Source organism: Centroberyx affinis, unplaced genomic scaffold (assembly GCF_046629955.1).
Source record: "Centroberyx affinis isolate AG114_WGS23_722 - 3 ecotype Tasmania unplaced genomic scaffold, CSIRO-AGI_Caff_v1 ptg001511l_1, whole genome shotgun sequence".
Classification (NCBI taxonomy): domain Eukaryota; kingdom Metazoa; phylum Chordata; class Actinopteri; order Beryciformes; family Berycidae; genus Centroberyx; species Centroberyx affinis.
Window position 1 is genome coordinate 28,199 of NW_027279975.1, and position 21,042 is coordinate 49,240.

Genomic DNA, 21,042 nt, shown 5'->3' on the forward strand with positions numbered 1-21,042 from the left:
TTTCTTCCAGTGGACGCAGAGGGATCCAGACTCGCCTCTTTTCATTGAATATTCCAATTAGACATATTGCTAACGAAATATTACTACAATAATCCTGTATTATTGCGATATGCGGTATCCAATAGTAAGTTTATAATGAATTTAACGTACTTGATCTATTATGCTATAATTATAATATTTCTATAGGGATTTGCAGTGTATCAGTGGTATTCAATAGTGAGTTTGAAGTGACATTATTGTGATTTATGTTATTTCTATGTCTTATGGCATCACTCTAATTTTCCTATAACATTCCTAGAGGGTATAGTTCATAGTTTTGTTGTGATATTTGTATAGTACCCCATAAAATATATTACATGATTACTGTACTATTACTGTACTGTAGCCTACAGACACTTATCTGCTGAGATTGTGTGGGATTTAAAGCCCAGTAAAGCCCAGAGTTTTTCTGTATAAATACAAGATTATAATACAAATATTATAATATTTTATTCACACGATTTTCCAGATATATTTACACAAAATTAAAGTTGACGTGGAAATATGGTCAGTGCAAATGCATAAAGAAAAACATATTGGAAAATGTACAGCGAGAAGTCCAACCACCTACAGTGAACAGTGCAAATAGATATAATCTGTAAGTAACATCTGTTGTGGAAGAATGAAGTTTCTAGCTAGGCTATGTTCAACATTTTCTGTCACAGTTAATAGCATGTATAGTCTAAAATGACATATTTACAGGTGTGAAAAAAAATCTCCAAACTGACAAGAATTGGATTGGTTGACAAAAGTTGTACCAAGAGACACAGTTATTATTTGCTTGATAATGAAGCAGATTCTATGACCATCATATCACTTTGTGGGCTACATTTCATAAACATATTCACAGTTTTGATAGTGTATGAGGAGATTCCCCAGTGGGTGATGCATGGCATGGTTGAATCTGTTACAGATGAGGTGTAGATGGCAGGAAGAAGGCTGCAGCTAACACCAAGGCAATAAGAAGGCTTCCTGGTTCCAGCGGCAGAGCTGCACTCCCTGAGGGCATCAAGTCATACAGTTTAACACAGGTTACTCAAACATGGAAGGAAACAACGTTAAAAGGGGAACACAACTCGATGTAAGAGTCCTTGTATGTTATTCCTGTGCTCTGGAACAGTCTAGTCAATATTTATGTGCATGGACAGTGGTGGAAAGAGTACTAGGACGTCCTACTCATGTAGAAGTGTTGTTACTTTGCTGATATTTCACTGAAGTAGGAGCAAAAGTGCTGGTACAACTGAAGTAAAAGTAAATTAGAAAAGAGAACATTGTTGCGTGTGATCTTTTCCATGCAATTCCAAAAGGACGAGAGAAGAGAGTTCAAACTAGATTCCTGTCATTTGAGAATTTGGAAACAAAACAAACAAAATAAAGTGCACAAAGTAAAACCAGATTACTGTTCTCTTCGACTGTCCAGTTTCTGGTGCTTACGGAGAGCTTACGGAAATCTGTACTCTGCAGTGAATGTGATTTAAAATGTGGCGAAGTACAATGTACAAATGTACTTAAGTAAAAGTAAAATGACTGAAAATGACGAAAAGTACAAGTACACAAAAAGCTACTCAATTACACTAATTTGAGTAAATGTAATTAGTTACTTCCACCTTTGGGCATGGACGCCTCTCTCCTCAATCCAGGAACCACAAAACTATTGCTGCTTTCAAGTGCTCATCAAAAGCTTGTATTTATGACTTTTGTGCTTGACTTGAATCGAAATGATGACAAAATGGACTATGTAACAATTTTTTTGAGTGCTGTTTTTTTTATTTTAATCAAAATAAAACAACAGCAAAAAAAAATGTCCTCCCGTCTTGATTACTGTAATTCTCTTTTCACCTGTTTTAGCAAGACATCCCTAAACCGTTTACAAGTGGTCCAAAATGCTGCTGCCAAGCTTCTTACCAAGTCCTCCAAAAGGTCTCATGTAACACCAATCCTGATGTCTTTACACTGGCTTCCCATCAAATTCAGAATCCAGTTCAAGATTCTTGTTATCGCGTTAGGAGCCTTGCATGATCAGGCACCTGCTTACATTAAAGAGCTACTGCAGCCTTATATAACCAGTAGGACTCTGAGGTCCTCTGATCAGGGTTTGTTGGTTGTTCCTCGCTCCAGGCTTAAGACAAAAGGTGAAGGTCTCCCCTGGACTTAAGATCTGTGGACACTGTGGAGACTTTTAATTTAACTTTTACTTTTTGTTTAATTTTTCTTCATCCATTTTTGGGATGTCTTGTGTTTTTAGCTGGGTGTCTGCATTTAATGTCTGCTGCTCTGTTTATTATTTTGCTTTCTTTGTTTTACTGTGAAGCACTTTGTGACGTCTGTTCTTGAACGGTGCTATATAAATAAACGTATTATTACTTATTATTATTATTAAAAGAAAGACACGCACATCCAAAAGATAGGTGCTGGATCAAAGAAAATATTAAGTGAAATACAACATAAGATCTGCACACAAAAAAATGCTCCCTTATGAAGATTTTAATAAAAGTGTTTAAGTAGCTCTTCCTGTAAGTCTGAGGAAGAACTACTTGCTCGAAACATAATTTCTTTATTTAACTCTTCATACTGGAGCATTTTTGAGTGCGGATCTTATGTTCTGTCGTTTTATTTTAGAAATCAAGGGGCAAAGACCTAGTATATATGTATAGCATCCGAAAAAGGAAGAAGAGGAGAAAATGTGTGTGTGGCATGCAATTTTATGTTTTAATTGATTTATTGGCTAAAAATGTATGTATTCCTCACGTTTACCAACAACTATAGACACAGCTTCCATGCTTCCACCTCCTAAATGTCATATCTCAGTTATTTGACCGTGTCTGTAATTTTTTTTACAAGTCAAAGTAAAATAATCTGGAGTAAATTACCAACTGTTTTTTGGTAATGTGATAATAGCAATCCAGATAGAAAAGATGCACAAGATGTTGTTACTGTCCAGTGAATTCTTAAAATGCGTTGTGGTGTTCCCCTTTAAATACATCAACAGTCTCAAATTCCCTTTGTGGAGCTAAAGTTGATGTTTGGTTAAAGCTGTGTGATCACAAAATAGTTCATACTCACTGGTGCATGACTCCGACTCTCTGAACTCGCCCATCTTCTCGCTGGTTTTGACAGAGTTCAGACTTTCCTTACTGACATCCCCTTTAAGACACAGACAATGTGGCAATGCTTAAACACATATAACACAATCGGAGACACACTTAATTATCAGTTAAACTTGGTGATTGGCGGAGGCTGCAGGATGGATGCCAACCAAAAACCACTTGATATTCTGTCGTCACCGCAAATTAAGTTCAACCTGATAACCTGACTCATAACTCCTCTAGTATTCGATGGCGAGTTTTAAATTCCTTTCAATCAGCTGTCAAAGTGGATGTCATTACAGCGTTTTCGTTTCAGCCGAGCAATCTGCGCTGATAATTCCCGTAAAGCATGGGCAGGCTTACTTCACTGGTTCATCAGTCTTGTTTTCTGTTTCTGTTTCTGATATTTATGTATGTGTACCAGAAGTATGACCAAGTCAACTTTGCTCAAGTCCCAAGTCAGTCTCAAGTCTTGAGGCACAAGTCTCAAGTCAAGTCCCAAGTCTAAATGCAGATTACCTAGTCAAGTCCAAGTCAAGTCCATGTCATTAATATCAGATAGATAGATAGATAGATAGATAGATAGATAGATAGATAGATAGATAGATAGATAGATAGATAGATAGATAGATAGATAGATAGATAGATAGATACTTTTATTTGTCCCTGTGGGGAAATTGGTTTGCTGTAAAATCACAAGGCATTTCATCACAACATCACAAAGTCACCAGTAGACATACTCGAACATACCCATATCATAATAGTCACCAATAGACATATAAAGTCATCAATAGACATATAAAGTCATCAATAGACATACTCGTAGACATAATAGACATACTCGTACATATACCCATTCACATACCAGGAGGAGGGGGACAGGCCAGACCAGCTGGACATCTTTTGTGACCAGGAAGGAGTGGCCAAAAGTGCATGGGGGATAAGGTGCTGGTGCATTACCTGTCTCAAGTCTAAATGTAGAACACCAAGTCAAGTCAGAACAAATCAAGAGTCCAGTATCAATTTAATATCTTAAAGAAAACTAAATATCTAGGACTTTTCAATGCAATATGGTTTTAATAGGATAAAAACTTGGTAAGAGCATCATGAGTTTGATTTCTATAATCAGCTTCAACTTCAATAAATTCAGTCATTCCATAAAAATTCAGAAAACAGAATTTAAATTCAGTCGTCTGCTGGAACAAATCTCATCACTTTCAATTTAAGTCATTTACACAAACACAAGATCTTTTGTCAAGACTTTAGAAACCTTTTCAAGTCATCAAACTACAAGTCAAAGTTGAGTCCCAAGTCACCAGAACCCAAGTCACCCAGTCTAGTGTCAAGTATTCTTTTCATGCAACATGTCAAGTCTCAAGCTATTAAAATAATGACTCGACTCCCCACCTCTGATGCACACTACTTTAAAGAAAACACTTCTAAACATCCCACATCCTCAGCTGTGTAGCCGCCTGAAAACCTGCATGTGCGCATCGTTCTGCTGCATAATCATCATACCCATAATTGCGGTAAGGAAGGCCCTCTTGGGTGTTATGCAATACTAAACTCCTGGCTTTGTGGGAGATAAATGCCTGTCCTGTGCTATACTGTGTGAAGCCTCTGTACAGATACTCCTCTGTTCCCTGCTGGGACGGAGGAGAGGAGAGGGGGACTGAAAACGAGACACACGGACACTCAACTCCAGCGTCGGGTTACTGAGCAATTTTTCAGGTTTTTCTGAAGATTTTCAATGCCCAGAATTGTTCATTGTCCCGGCAAACACAAGCCACGGCCCCGGGAAGACCAGGCTGAGAAAGAACAAAAATCTCCATAGAGAAGGGAATCAACACCTCGGGTTTGATTTATGTAGCCCGGGCGTATAGACTTACAAAACACTCCCATGGATTCAACTGATATGGCACACAAAAACTTAACTGCTCTGGCAAAGCCTTGTGTTCAGATACAGGATCTGCTATGGAAGTCCTGGCTATAATGCAGGTATTATCCTGCCAAGAGATTCTCATATCGAAAAAGAAAGAAGAAGCAGAAGGGCAGGTACTAGCCAAACCTACCCGTCTGCTTCTTCTTGAAAATCTCTTTGTGATTGATTAAAAACGAAATCGTTTCTCAATCATATTGTTTTGCTTGGTATAATTTTTTTGTCTTTGTTCATCGGCACCTCCCTCGCCTTTTGACTTTCCGGAAATGTCAGTGGAGTCCTGTGGTTTATGATGGGACAGGACCTACAGCATTCCTCCTCTATGAGTTTCCTCGCTAAACGTGATTCCCACTATTTAACAAAACAAACAAACAAAAAGTAACACCTAACACAAAATGATTATACAACATAATGGTGATATGATATGTGTATGGTTTTTTTTGGGGGGGGGTTTCCACAGCTGTCTTTGTGAACGCAATGTCATGAGGTCTAGAATCATTTCATTAGAAAGACTGGATATTGCAAAATAAAGTGCACAAAGTAAAGCCAGATGACTCTATTCCCTTCTTTGCTGACTGCTTGTTTGCTGTGAATGGCTCCATAATTTGTCAGTTTACGTTGGTCCAGTTTCTGTTGCTTATGGAGAGCCACAAAAGTTGCACTCTGTTATGGACAGGATTTAAAATGTAGTAAAGTACAATACATCAACAAAAATGTACTCAAGTAAACGTAAAATTACTGACTTAAAATATTCAGAAAAGTACAAGCACACAAAAAACCTACTGAATTACAATAACGTGAGTAAATGTAATTAGTTGCTTCCACCCTTGGATCTGGCCCTCTAATAGTTTGTGACGGAAATAATTTAAAAGGAATCTGCAGGGAGTTTCTTCTGCAGAAGTGAGATGACTCAACTCATACTTTAATGATTTTCCTCTGTCACCTCCGCCCTCAACGCTTAACCGACACATGTGACCTGATTATTCTCATTGTTGCAAAAGTGTCGGGTCAAAGGAGGTTTAAATGTTCTACCGTATGAACAGTCAATAGCAAAGCCGCGGTCAGGACTTCAAACCGTTTGATTTTGTGGTCGTGCTTCACATGGTCAACGTGGCTTCCTGCTGTATGAACCGAGCAAGAGGAAGGACTGCTCACTGCTTCCTCTTCATATCAGCTGTCACATTTTGACTTTAATCACAAACTCACACAGAACTGGACAGTTACCATATGAAAGTAGGGATGGGACGATATATCAAAATTCAATGTATCGCAATAAAAAATGTGACAATACGTATCGTGGGGCAGAAAAATTAATCATGATATTAGCTCCATTTTATTCTGCTGTAGGAATCACAAATGAGACGGTTTGACCATCACAATTTCACAAGCTCTCTATCAAAATTATACTATTTGCACTTTGTAATGACATATTTAAATTGTTTATATTCTAGCAAGCCAATGCCGAGATGTGTGTGTCAGAAATAAACATAATTCTGCACAGTCAGACTTTGTTGTCATTGAACTTTAATTTATTACATCGTATCGTGGTTGTATCAAATCGTGAACCCCCTATCGCGTATCGACTCGTACCGTGAGATAAGCGTATAGACACACAGTTGTGTTGACAATGGCATAATAATGTTTGAAAGTGCAGTTGGGATTGCATGAGGGTCTGGATGCCTACCAGATACTAGGAAGCTGACTTGCTGGCACGTCCTATCGGCTGCAGAGCGAGGAGAGTCGGGCAGGAGGGTGACTCTGGACATGTCCACCTCCAGGACTTCAGCAACCCTCCTGCGGAAGTCATATCTGGAAAAAAGAAAATCAAAGAAAACAATAATTTACTGAGGTTACTGCCATTACTTTCACAGTTAATCTTTGTTAAATGAAAAATCCACCCACAGATGCTATTACACTGTTAGATATCGTCAATCTGTGATGTTTCAGGAGTTATTTTATGATGAAGTGTTGTAATTTACTTTTTATGGTGACACCATACCCTGACGAAAAACTTTACTATGGCATTAATACATGAAAAGATGTTCTTTACTGTCATTATGGGTATAAGAGTGATGCAATAGGTGCAAAGAGCAGCAGTTACCAAAACAAATTGCACAATTCTAGTGTACCTACATGAAACAGGAAAGCCACAAAGATTGCTAACTTGCACCCTGGTTACCACAACAGTTTTCAGCATGGTTGGAAAACATCTTTGAGCTGGCAGGTCTGAAGGCGAAAACGACTCGTATAACCTTCATTATAATTTGTCGGTAACACTTTACAATAAGGGTCACTAAGTTAAGGGTTAGTTAATGCTTAATAAGGGTCAGTTAATGCTTAATAAGCTTTAACTGTGCTTATTAATTAACAGTTAACTAATGTGTAATTTACTAATGGTGTTCATGTTAACTAATTTATATATTATTTAATAGTTTATACAGATGACTATTAAATAATGTATAAATGAATACCTTAGTGAAGATGAAGACCATTAGTAAATGATTACCAGACACATTGATTTGGTGAGCACTTCTTCATGTTATCTGATCAAACGACAAGAAAGTGAAAGAAAGTGCAACAGAAGAGCAACTTGCTGTTTCACTGATTTCATCGTGTACTTAGCAAGAGTTCATTCCATTGATTTTTATCTTTGTGCAGTAAAAATACTTAACTGTAGACAGATACGAACATCCCATCTGGGGACTCACAGGTTCAACTAACTCACCAATAAGTATCTGACAGTCTCACTTTACACCTGCTGGCATGATTGCAGCCTGTTGGCAGCAGAGCAAGCTGAGTGTGTGAAAGTGGCTAAGCTACCCAAAAAAGACAGAATAGATGCTTAGATTGGTTCACCATTAATTGAAAAATACCTGGTTTGAAAGCCTGACAAAGACCATGTTTGTTTAAAAATGTTGCACATACTAAACATCAGTGAGTATCAGTCTGCTGTGCAGGTATTTTTCTCTGTCTTTGGGTGGGGCAGCACACTGTGTTTTGCTTTGAACTATATGATATGTCTGTGAAGTGGAGTGACAGGCTTTTTTGGTTTTTTTTCTCAGTGGTTCAACTATTCTGTTAAGTCTTGAGGTGACATGAACATCCTTTCTGCTTGATTGATGAATCCAAAAAGAAACAGCTGCTCCACTACAGCTACTCACCGACTAATGGTTGGAGCGCTCTCTCTCTCTCTCTCTCTCTCTCTCTCTCTCTCTCTCTCTCTCTCTCTCTCTCTCTCTCTCCCAATTCAATTCAATTCAAGGTGCTTTATTGGCATGAAATACAAAAGTACATATTGCCAAAGCAAAGTCAACAAATTAAAATAACAGTAATCAAACTTAAATATACAATTGATATATCAACAAATATACAACAATTAATTAACAGTTCTCTCTCTCTCTCTCTCTCTCTCTCCCCCTCTTTACACACTAATTTAGAGATACTACATACTGTATACCAATCATATATCTATAGGTTTATTTAGATATATGGTTACTGGAGTAACAAATAAATGTTTTTTATGTTTTACTCAGCTTTCAGCTTTGCATGAAGCGTGTGATTTAGTTCCTGCATGACAAGAGCCTCAGAGACACAGCTGCCGTCACCACAAAGTGGTTTCACGAAAATCACTCCTGACAAGTGTTTAGGGAAGAGATTCATGTTTATTTTCTCAAAGACAACCGTGCATTTGTTTTTTTTTTAACTAATAGGCTTTAAGCAGGTTTCAAGGTTTACCCACTCTCCAGAAAGAAACACACAGGAAGAAATTCAAGAAAAACACTGAAAAAGCTGTAAAAGAGCCATGCTGTTATATTAGGAATTCTCTGAATCAAGTCACTTGGCATTTTCTTCTATGTGTATTGAAATGGAATTGAGCATTGTACAAAATATCTTGGTACCCGATGTGATGTGTACTTATATATACTTTCTACCAGTGCTGCTGCTGAAATTTTGATGTAAATTGGTTAAGATGTAATTGTTTAATTGCACAGCACTGTCATCAATTTGCAATTATTCATAAGCACTATAAATCATGGATAGATGTTGTGTATAACGTGTTGATATAAGATATAACTGAGGTGTCTTCTTCTTGATAAAAGCCAGTGTGTAGTTTTTGGCGGAGCACAGCCAGGTTATATAAGAAGAAAATACTTCTTTGTGTCATATGAATTACGATATGAGGAAATAAACTCTCAGGTGAACATTGAAAGGCTGCAGAGAGATTCCAGAGTAATGCTGATAAAGCACGGTTTATCAGATTTCAGTCATGCAGTCTAAAAGGGGTTTTACCCTCACCTGCTGAAGGAAGTGGTGTTGGGAAAGGTCTGCTCCGCTGAAGGGGATTCTGGGAGGATGTCGGCACACGCCACGACACTGTCTCCATTCATCAGCACCAGGGATCTGTGGATGACTGAAACCACGGCAACACAAAGATCTCTTCTTAAACTCACATCCAACAGAGGTGCTAAACTGATTTCTTTTGTGGAATATAGGAGTTTTCATGTTCCTAAACCTGAGTATAGGGTTGCTGATATTAGATCACTTGTAAGGTTTTATTTTTCATTTTTTATCTATGCAGGGATTGTTTTCAGCACTGTTATTACACACAAATACACACACTGACTCCCACTGGAAGAGCATTGTGCAGCAACGTTTTAGACAACAACAACAGTCACTGGAGAAGTTAGAGCACTTTCTCATGTCTCACAGACCCCCTCAGAGATTAGCAAGACAGCAGAACATTTGATATGATTTTGTTTGAGAAGATTTTTGTTCTTAGATATGACTTTGTGCAGAATAATATGACTATATGATTATATGCCTGTAGTTCGGGGCAGTTAAACCTATGATGAAAATAGTCATCCTTATGCATCCTGATACAATCACTGCATTAAAGTGTAGGGAGTGAAATAATAGTGAAATTATAAACTATTCTATACTTTGCTGAGGACCCCCTGGAATCTTTTCAAGGACCCTTGGAGGTCCCCAGACCCCAGTTTGGGAACCAGCTACGGCAATACTAAGTCCACTGTCATGCCCACTAGGATGTGAAAAAGTGGGTCACTGCTAATTTAGCGGGATACAACTATATACTGTATATCAATCATATCTGTATTATTTAGTTATTTAGATATATGGTCACTAGAGTGAGGAATAATGCGTGTGTGTGTGTGTGTGTGTGTGTGAGATAGTTCCTGTATGACAAGAGCCTCAAACACACAGCTGTTACTGCAAAAAAGTTGACCAGTATTTAATGAAAACCACTCCTGAAGTAAAGCAATTAAAGCTTATTTTCTCATTGGCACCCATGCGTTGGTTTTAAATAATAATGGGCTTTTATCAGGTTTCAAAGTTTCAGGGAATCTGCAACCAACACATAGAGGAAGACATTTTAATTCAAGTAAGAAAAAGAAAAACTGTGAGCCTGTTTTATACCGGTGTTGTCCCTGGCCAGCTGGATGATGTCGTCGCTGTAGAGCCGTCTCTCCGTCAGGCTGGCTGGGCCTTGGCGTCCCGTGACCTCACCCACCACGCAGCTCAGAGGGGCGTCACGCGAGCAGCTGGAGCTCTGAAGGGGAACAGAACCGAGAAACTCAGTTTCACTTCTCCCACACCTGGGCAGCGGCTTCAGTGACGGTGGCTGGATTTTCACTTGTTCTGCTGTTCGATGGTCAGGTTTCTATTTTTTTTTTTAGAAAAGAAACTCACGAGTCGTACTGCAGATCTGTTGTTACTGTGAAGTCAGTGGTTGGCAGTTTTGTCTTACTATGTGTGCATGTTAAAGGACCGTAGCTAGCATCGATCCATCAGTAAAGCACTGTATTGTAAGTTAATTGATTATGATATATATGAATGAACATAAGTTATTTGCGGCATCTTTATGCATAATTATGGACTAACATCACTGTGGTTCTCATATACAAATTAAATGACACCCTTCATGCAAAGCTGAAAAGGATACTCATAAAAACCTGCACTGAAAATACTTTTTATTTCAGGCTAATATTGAACTTTGATTAAATACTGGATATCGGCCAGTCAGTTTCACTTCCAATATGAAGTTCCTCCCTGATCACAGCTATATAAAAACAGTCTGTAAAGATTTTTTTTTTCTTTGCACATTTTATTCATTAGTTGTATTCATTCAATAGTTTATTAGTAAATTAAGTCGGCATTTAAAGACAGTAATGTACCCCAGAGTTTCCACTAATGAAGTTATTATTATTATAACTGCGGTTCGGGAACAAGACCACGCCTCAAGCACACTAACCATGACCTTTTCTCTCTCTCGTATGTCTCAGTTATCTCATCCCTCCCCCCCCAACCCCTGTTTTTTTATGTCTTCTCATGCTCTTCTCTCTCAGTACAGGAACCACAGGGGGAAACGATGGAGCCAAGAAGACTCCCCATCAGCGAGACAGACACTGCCCCCACCCTGAGTCTCAATTCCCCTGGTTCCTCGAGACAACCATCAAACCCCGACTCGTCCGACCCCTCGATGCATCCCGTCATCTCGACCCCTGATTCATCCCGCCACCCTCGACCCTTGTTTCATCCCTCCATTCTTGACCCCTCTTTCCCCTCAATAAACCGTCCAAATACATCTCATAGTGGCGTGGTCTTTGTTAGTGAAACATGGGTGGGTCTCCCTGCCGTAAAGAGCTAATTTGGGTTTCAGTGGAGAGTTTCATTGTCCCATGATGGCCTAAATGCTGTTTCAGATGATTTTCCACCCTGATAGGCATCATTCAACATTCAGCATCAGTTAAGAAGAAGCACAGAAGCACAGCAGCAGAAGAAGGAGAAGAAGAAGAGGCAGTGTGTTCTCACCATAGACACCATGTTGAAGGGGTTGTAGACTCCGCCCACCCCGCTGCACTGGCTGCTGTTGCTGCCTGTGCGGTTTTCCATGATGAACCAGGAAACCTCAGTAATCTGCCGGGTGGAGTGAAATACAAATGAGCTTTTCTACGCTTTCTGGGATTAGCTTTTTAATCGTGGGTAGCATTAAGACTGTGTGTGTGTGTGTGTGTGTGTGTACAGCACATTGTCTCTCTGTGCCTGTGTGTGAAAAGCTATGTATCCAATATCAATTTGGCTCATACACAGACACACAAAAACGCAGAGAGAAACACACACACACACATACTCTACACACACACGCACACACACACACACACACACACAAACGGCATTGGATTTTAAACACATCTACAACCTCTTCCTAATCCCATTGCAATCAAAGGCAAGGAAACTGGCTTGCAGGTCAACAATAAATATCTGGGAACTATTGTCTATTTGTCAATATTTGTATCCTTGTGTGTGAGCTCTGTGTGTGTGTGTGTGTGTGTGTGTGTGTGTGTGTGCGTGCGGGCATGTGTGCTTACAGCTTCTTTCGTTGTCGATCGAAGGTCCACCTCCAGTGTGACGTCGCTGCTAGTCCCATCAGGAAACGTGTGCTGAGACTGAGGAGAGTGGAAAACGCAAATGGACAACATGAACGAACAATAAGAAAGAGTGAAGTTAATGTCTTTCACTCACACTATAACTGAACCAGAGATGGGTGATGTGATAGCTTTGCTGAAACATGAAGACAGTGGTAATGAACATCAGTGGGAATGACTGGATATTACAGACATCTTGGATTGCAGCTGTCTAACTCTTAATCCATTTGTTATACTCGCTGTGTGACTCCCGGCTCAATCTGCCTGAGCAGAATAAAGTAGATTAAAGTTGAGGGAGCACACTTATTCCACAGACTACCGTCCTCCCCCTGATAATATGGCCTCTGAGGAGATATTATGGACTCTTATCCGTAGATGTAGCACAGAGCTCAGTATGGGGCCGACAGAGACAGCTGTTCCCTTGCTGAGCTTCCTGGTTTACAGGGCCAGTAGGTTCCACTATAGCCTTGATGCTAAGCTAAGCTAATGACGAGGCCCCGCTTCCCACAGCTCCCTGCTGCAACCCGCCACAGTCATAATGAATTCACTGTCTGTCCAGCACAGCAGAAACACACTGTCATGTTTTTGTGGCAGCTTGGCTCCCAGTAAGTTAGCAAGAAAAACTCCTTGTGCGCGTTATGTGGTTGTTAATGAGAAGCTCCTGAAAACCTCATAACTCCAATTTTGGTGATTTTCATTTTATTTTCTCTCGAATTGAAGGATTACATGGTCATCTACAGGTTAAAAAAAATCTCTGACTTCTTCGGCCTATGAAACCCTTTCAAAATCCATCGGATAATGACAAAAATGCATTGTCACAAGGCAAAAAACCTGGCCATTTTTCATAGTTCCTGAAAAGTTGACATTTTGGAGACTGCTCTTTTACATGGCTGAATATTATAGTGGTGCAATTTTCAAAGCATGGGACATTGTATCTGTGCCTCTGAATAGGCTATGTATCCTGTTTCAATTCAGGTCAGACACACACACACACACACACACACACACACACACACACACACACAACACACAGTAATGGAATTTAGAAGCTTACCACCTGTTCCCAAACCTACAGAAGCCAATTGAGGACATGTATTCATACATTTTATGCCGTTTTCCCATGATAACGAGTTAATTTTCTTTGTTTTCTCGAAATATCAAGTTCATTATCTCGAGATAACAAAATTTGTTTTCCTGAGATAATGAGAAAATCATCAAATTTTCTGCCAAGATCTTGAGATAATTTTGCAGTAGGCCTTCCAATTAGTGTTCAGGGCATCTTCAGTCAGTCAGCATGTCATGATCTGAAGTGTGATGCACCACAGTCATGAATCTCAAGGAACAATATAAATTAATTCATTATCTCGGGAAATCAAAGTTTAGTTTTCTTGAGATAACGACATAATTATTCTATGCCCGTACTATGTCATTATCTTGAGGTAATGAGAAAATTGTTATCTCAAGATAATGACATAAAGAACTCGATATCTTGAGAAAACAAATAAACTTTGTGAAGTCGTTAAAACAGGAAAATGGCGTAAATAAAATATATGAATGCATGTCCTCAATGGGCTTCCGTACAAACTTACTGAAGAGACAAGGACATTGAGTTGAACGACTAACCTTAACTCTAACCCAACACCTATAATAATACCAAACAAACTTTAAGATGAACACAAATACAATGTGGGAGAAGAAGAAGGTACTGTAAAGAGTGCTGTTTTTTTTTCCTTAATGAACTCAGCGTGTGGTAAAATGACCACCTTGTTTTTTTCACAGCGCTACCAAATCTGTTTTGACATTTTGCACTGCAGCCCGGTGTGGCAACTTGAGCTTGTGCAATAAAAACAAACTGGGCAGCTGAGTCAAGATCACTAAGATTACTGGTGTGAGCCGGCAATCTTGAGCGATGTCAGTCTCAACCAGCCTGGTCAGAGAGCAATATGAGCTTCACAGCACTGAAACTATAATAAAAGAACTACTAATTCATTTATTAACACTGCAATTAGATTGTTTGATCTGTACCTGTAATGATGTAGCCTCTTATGCGTGTATTAAACTTTGCATTTTGCAATGATGAGACTTTTTTTTTTGCACTTTCCCTCACAGGACGATAATACTGCCCTACAGCATACGAGCAAGAGAGAGTGAAGAATGAAACTGAGAAAAAATCTTCATTATCTCCAAACCGGATGATATGTATTGTTTAGTAGCACCTATGGTTCTAAATTTTGTTAAATCTAAACTTGGACTCTAAACTTGAATCATGACGCTTGACCTTTGAAAAACACAGGGTACAGTCATTTGAATTGAATATGCAGCCTGGGGTAATTAAACAAGGAAGGTGTGGCTTGGGCAAAAAAGACTTATAAGAAATTATACTGATGTATAATACACTGGCAATTATATTATATTGAGGTATAACACACAGGCATAAGTGGAAAGAGTGGATGAGACCTTTGCTGTCATTGTCGGTTCTTACCAGTCTGACTGTCCCAGACACTGTACTGTTGAAAACAGCCTTGGCAAAAACCAATTGTCCATCTGTAGCTCTGTCAGCCGAGATGTTAGCACACTGCATTCTGTAGGGCACACAAACATGTACACACACACACACACACACACACACACACATGCACAGAAAAACACACACATAAACACACAATATGAGCACAAACAAAGACATCCCCAAAGGATAGACTTTAGGATATATTATTTCACTATATCTTGCTGACTCATGCTCAGTGAAAGAAGAAGATCATCTTTGTATTACACCATAAAACCTCAGGAGGAGATTGCCTTGTATCGAAGACATCCTAGCCTCATTATTTTGACAAGGTCTTTGTTACTAAGCCTTTGAAGGGTTGTTCAGTGTGAGCAAGCTGTTTGTATTCCCAATTCCCAATTCCCAAGTGATTACTCACTTTAAAAATAAAAACAAGGAAGTTCAGAGAAGCTGACCTTGACAATATTTCCTGAATTATACTAATATCAGGATAATGTGAATATAAAAATGACAAATATTTCTCTTCACTTTGCTAAAACAAAAACCAAGGTATGCAGGTTCTAGGATGCGTAAAGAGGAATAGAGAGTCAGTGGCCAAAGCCTTTCTATTGCTGATAATAGGAAGCTGTGGTCTTTGTCCTATGTAAGAAAAGTTCCTTCTCTGTTTCTCTCTCTCTCTCCCTCACACACACACACACACACAAACACAAAACCACAAGCACAGATACACACACATGTTCTCACCTCGATCCGTTGCTGTAGTGAATCACCAGTGACCTCCCCACTATGCTATTTGGCCCAGTTAACGGCAGGTTAGTGTCCATAAATAGAGCCGTAAGTCGGTTCAAACCGCTCAGCATCCCAAACTTCCCACTGATGTCTCCTGTCTCATACTGGTCCACGGTGCCAGTCCCGGGCGCCGGGGAGTCCGACGTGTTCCAGGCAAGCGGGTTGAAGTGGCCCATGATGTCTGCGTTGGAGCAAGGCTGTGCGCTGCCGCTCTTGAGGGGCAAAATGTGAACATGGTAGCCCCCAGCTCTGGAGTCCAGATTCATCAGGGAGACGTTCACCACCGTGGGACCCTGTGGGACAGACTCTGAGAACCGCACCTGCCCGCTGGAGGTCCCGGGCCCCAACCAGGCGCCTGAGCTCGCCGTAGGGAGACGGACCAGCGTCAGGTTGGCACAAGCCATCCTGGGCGCGGCGTTTTCCGCTTGGTGGATGACAATCGAACGGCCGATCATGGAGCCCGGCCCTGACAACCAGGAAGTGGTGTCAGTGAAGAAGTTTTTCCCCTCCACGCTGCCCACTCTGGTGCCGAGGTTGATGGTGCTGTGTTTGCTGGAGAGGTCCCCCACCTCGCAGGATAACGGACTGGATTGGCCGCAGTGGAGGCCGTAGCTGCTGTCTCCGGTGTCAACGTTAAAGGGGTTCCAGTGGCCCCCTGTGGTGCTGCAGCGCCCTTCGTCGTCGTCCCTCTCTGAGCTGATTGGGTAGGTGTGAATATGCCAGTTGTGGTTTCTGGTGGCAGTCGCTGTGGCATTTCCATATGACAAATGCATGGAGATGGACACATCAGACAGAGGGTTGTTCTTCAGCTGGGTGAACTGGACCTCGCCAACCACAAGTCTCTCAAACCTGACTCTGGCTACTGTCACTTCCCCTGGGTAGCCGATGCAGGCGCACACATACCTGGAGCCGTCCAGCTGGTGAATCACAATTGACCGGCCTACGATGCTGTTCTGTCCAAACAGAGGGAGGTTGAAGTCTGTAAAGACCTTGTCCGTCTCGGTTTTACCTTCCAGGGACATGTGTTTGGAGCTGAGGTCGCCGAGTTCATACCTGTCGTGCGTCGACCCGGGCGTTTTCGGGTATGTCGGGTCTCTCACGTCGATCCCAAACGGATTCCAGTGCCCGCCCAGGTTATCGTTGGCGCACAAGCTTGAAGACGGCGACCTCATCGAGGGCATGGGGAACTGGTGGACGTGGTAAGGCCCTACTCTGCTCCGCAAGTTAGTCAGGTTCACCCTCAACTCGGTCACGTCGAACGGGGAGGCCTGTCGGAAGCTGAGGTAGCCTTTGATCCCTCTCATATCCACGACCGCGCTCACCTCCTTCCTGTGCAGCACGTAGATCTGAGCGCACTTGTAACCCGACCCCATGCGGAAGAGAAGGAAGGAAGTGTTGATGTCGAAGGCAGTCAGGTCCAGACGGGATTTCACGGGTCGTAAAGGGGCTCCGACTTTAACGACGCCCAGCTGGGTCAAAGCTGAGGGGTCTAAGCTGCCGAGAAGAACGTCGCAGTTGGCGGCGGTGCTCACGGATCCAAAGAGGGTGACGTTGGTTTGCGAGGCGTTGACCTGACCGATTGTAGCCAGATCTGTGAGAAACCTGATGTCGGTCACTCCGGGGTTTAGGCGGATATAAACGTTACCAGCAACGGACCCGGTGAACCTGGCCTGGCGCGTCATGTACGTTTGACCCCGGCTTACAACTGTGCACACTTTAGTGCCGTTACACGTCTCCAAAGTCAGCGAGAGGTCGTCCAGGTTCGACCTTTGTTCAAACAGGCGCGACACGTTAACGGTCGAGTTTGAGGCGGAATCGGCGGCGAAGGCGTAGACGCTGGAGCCGACGTTCGCCTCGGAGCAGGGCTGGGCAAAATGGCCGTACATGACCGGGAATTCGGTGAGGGAGAGGTTGAGAGAAGCGCAGGCGTCTCCCGTGCCGGACACGTTGACGGTAGCCATCTGGGAGGCGGAGTCAAACCGCACCTGGCCCGTGACTCCGCCCATGTTCAGGTGAGCGAGAAACTGAACGCAGGAAATGGAACCTGAAAAGGAAGACAAGGAGGATCTGTTTCATTGTATTTGTTAATCACTTGTTCTGCTTCTGCTTACGTACAACTTTTAATAATGTATTGTCTACAGATGGACATTATGTTTTATATGTTTTATATGTTTTATGTTTTAGACACAGATTGACATTACATGTTCTATGTTCTTAAGATATGTGTACTGTATGGATTCCTGTCATAAATTTCTATCTCTTTCTATCTATTGTCTATTCTTGTTTTGTACTTGTACTTGCACTGCACAACGAATTTCCCAACCAGGACAATAAAGACTGACTGATTGATTGATTGATCGAAACGAACACACACACACACACACACACACACGCACGCACACGCACACACACACATACACACAGGAAAAAGTGTATATACTAAGTGCATGAGGAAGTGCATTTCAGTGCTTGATTGATCGTGCCTTGTAGCACTCCCTCGTAGCACCTATGTCCTGTTGGACCAGAACTTAGCTTGTTGCACTGTCTCGTAGCACCTTTGTCCTGTTGGACCAGAATTTAGCTCTATAGCACTTACTCTCGTTGTTCTCTCCTATCTAGAAACTTGCTTGTGTTGTATGCAAATCTCATGTGTGAGTCGCTTTGGATAAAAGCGTCTGCCAAATGTGAAATTGTAATTGTAATTGCCATGACTGTTTCACATAAATTCTGACATGTTGGCATTGTGTGTTTTCCTGATTGATGCGTTTCAAGGTTCATTTTGTACCTGCACACTCCCTCACTACCTCCAGGAAGTTATTTGATATTTATTAACGATACAGTCTTCTTGTCTTTGTTCAAACTGTCTCCAGCATACGCCTATATAACGCAACAACTGGTTACATTCCATTTTATTACTTTATTGTTTTTATTTAACTGTTTTTATTATGTGTTTTATATTTTATGTGCTTATATTTTGCTTCACTTTTTTGTCCCCTGCTGAATCCTATTACTGTTGCTGCCACAACAACCTAATTGCCCCACAGGGATCATTAAAGTTTCATCTTATCTTATCTCAAATATTAAAATCATTTAAACCCAATTTCACCCAATTCTTATTTACCGCTGCATCATAATTAAAAGGATTTATCTACACACATGAGCTGCCTCAGCAATAACTGGCACAATCTTCTAAAATACAGACTGTAACAATAGATATCACTGTAATTCCCATACAGATATCAGTTTGCATTCCATTTACAAAGGCGCTGGAGCTTTATTTACCCAAGCATGCTTGCACTTTTCAGTAATGCCCTGCTTTAAAGCCTATTCAGTTACAGATATTCATACCTGGGAGTTCTTCTCGCTAACCAATAGGCCACTGACAAACCTTTTACTGACTAACAGAATATATACAGATCATATCTGTGTCAATAAGTGCTTGAAAAATGTATTTGCTTGGTGCTATTAGTTTGATTTAACGTACTTAGGTGCTGCACAAATATCGTTTATCATACACTCACAATGCAGGGAGGGTGAGAAAGTTGAGTAAGGCTAAGAATTTGAAAGTCTGATTATGTAACTGTGATTTACGATGTGTCTGAAACGTGTCGATGTGGTAAACCCACCTAGTAACATACCTGGAAGTGTGTTCAAAGTTAAAACAAATGCTAAGGATTCTTTGGAAATACTACTGTCAGATGCAGACACAGGAGGATAAACATAATATTAGAACTGGTCAAACTTTTTCTGATGTAGTGTCCCTGTCAAACACAACCCCCCCCCCCCCCCACACACACACACACACACACGTACACGCACACGCACACTCCTCTATGAAAGCAACACATCAACAGCACACTCAACCGAGGAGAGAAGTGGCTGCAAATACAGATGTGTGAACTCATAAGTTATTTAACTGAAGGGATCAGTTTCCACACTGTTGGCTGTCAAAGTGATAACAAGTGAAACGACTCTGGAGGCTGAACGGAAAAGTCTGAATTGGCACACATGTCGAGATTCAGATTGATTGCATTCTCAGTTTCCCCATTCAATGAATTCAATGAACTCAATGAATTGTGCTTGTTTGGGACTGAATTATAGTTAGAAAGTACTAAGATCATATTTTTCCAATTTTATCATCTTGATCATTTTAACTCTTTCCACAACCATGGTAAGATTCTCAGAGGGAGATGCAGACCATAACATGCCATGCTTGAATGAATGAAATTGAGTAGCAAGTGTAACCAACGCATAACTGTCTTCAAAGCAAGTTAAATATTATAAAGAAAGATAAACATTGGTTTAGCCTGACCCAGTGGTCGAGAGTTTGCAGGTTTTCCCTTCAAAGAAACACTCGAGCAGCTGATTTCACTGATGGAGGAGGAACTCATCAGTGAAATGCCCTGTGTAGTCTTGGGTTGGACTGAAAACCTGCAGACTCTCGTCCCTCCATGCCACATGTTCGAGACTCCTGGCATAACCATCAGACAGCGGAAGCAGACGTGCATTATCGACAACATCCTCTTCACACTATATCACAGAAATCAAACATTGCAAAGGAAACTCACCGAGCAACGAAAACTGCAGCACAACTGTCAGAAGGCACATGTTGGCGGATGTGTGAACGATGTGTGCAAGAAAAATCAGTGTGTGTAGAATAAAGAGAAAATTATGTAAAAAAAAAAAGTCATTCAAGTCATGAAAATGTAAAAAAAAAAGTGACGAGTGAGAAGAAGTTCAATGACAGCAAAAATGCAGAAGGCTGTGAGTGTGTGTGTGTGTGTGTGTGTGTGTGTGTTCTCCAAGAGTGTGTGAGGTGTGAGTGTGTGTTGAGCATAGTGTGCAGCCTCCCTTGCGCTTCTGTTTCTCAGCCCCAGACAACCCTCACTGTCTGTGTCAGCCTGTGATTGGTTGACAGGACAGCAGTGGCTCGTCTGTGGAGGCAGGGGAGGGAGGACAGAGGGGACAGAGGGGAGGGAGGCAGGGAGGGAGGAAGAGTGTTTTGGCAGGCGGGATGGGTGGAGGCGGCCCGTCGCTCATCGCTGTGGTCATATTCAGCTGGAGGCAACATGCATTCCCAGCAGATTTTAGGCTCAATCCTCTTTGAGTTCAATCAGTTCCAAATGCAAAAGAAAAGTGATATTCAGTGGCTACTAACAGAGCATGGATTCAAAATTATTCTATATATGAAGCGTTTGTTTTTTAAAGGAATATATTTTTGGATTTTGAAGAAATTCC

General features: G+C 41.2%; 1 protein-coding gene across 1 annotated transcript; it reads right to left on the reverse strand.

The window, feature by feature from the left end:
- Positions 1 to 500: 500 nt before the first annotated feature.
- cusr (Copper-only SOD repeat protein) lies at positions 501 to 20,617 on the reverse strand. The gene is made up of 10 exons (XM_071527261.1): positions 20,373 to 20,617; positions 15,760 to 17,848; positions 14,992 to 15,091; positions 12,453 to 12,530; positions 11,896 to 12,000; positions 10,501 to 10,633; positions 9,361 to 9,475; positions 6,749 to 6,873; positions 3,103 to 3,183; positions 501 to 1,038 (listed from the first exon to the last, which is right to left on the reverse strand). The coding sequence occupies exons 1-10, from the start codon at positions 20,410 to 20,412 to the stop codon at positions 947 to 949; spliced, it is 2,958 nt and encodes a 985-aa protein (XP_071383362.1). The 5' UTR covers positions 20,413 to 20,617; the 3' UTR covers positions 501 to 946.
- Positions 20,618 to 21,042: the final 425 nt, after the last annotated feature.

What these genes read in the sequence shown, in the direction of transcription:
- cusr (XM_071527261.1), bottom strand. Translation starts at nt 20,412, where the DNA reads ATGTGCCTTCTGACAGTTGTGCTGCAGTTTTCGTTGCTCG. An exon ending in GCTGCAGTTTTCGTTGCTCG is followed by an intron (nt 17,849 to 20,372) that starts GTGAGTTTCCTT and finishes CTTCCTTTTCAG; the next exon opens with GTTCCATTTCCTGCGTTCAG. An exon ending in CCTTCAACATGGTGTCTATG is followed by an intron (nt 10,634 to 11,895) that starts GTGAGAACACAC and finishes GTTCCCCTTCAG; the next exon opens with AGCTCCAGCTGCTCGCGTGA.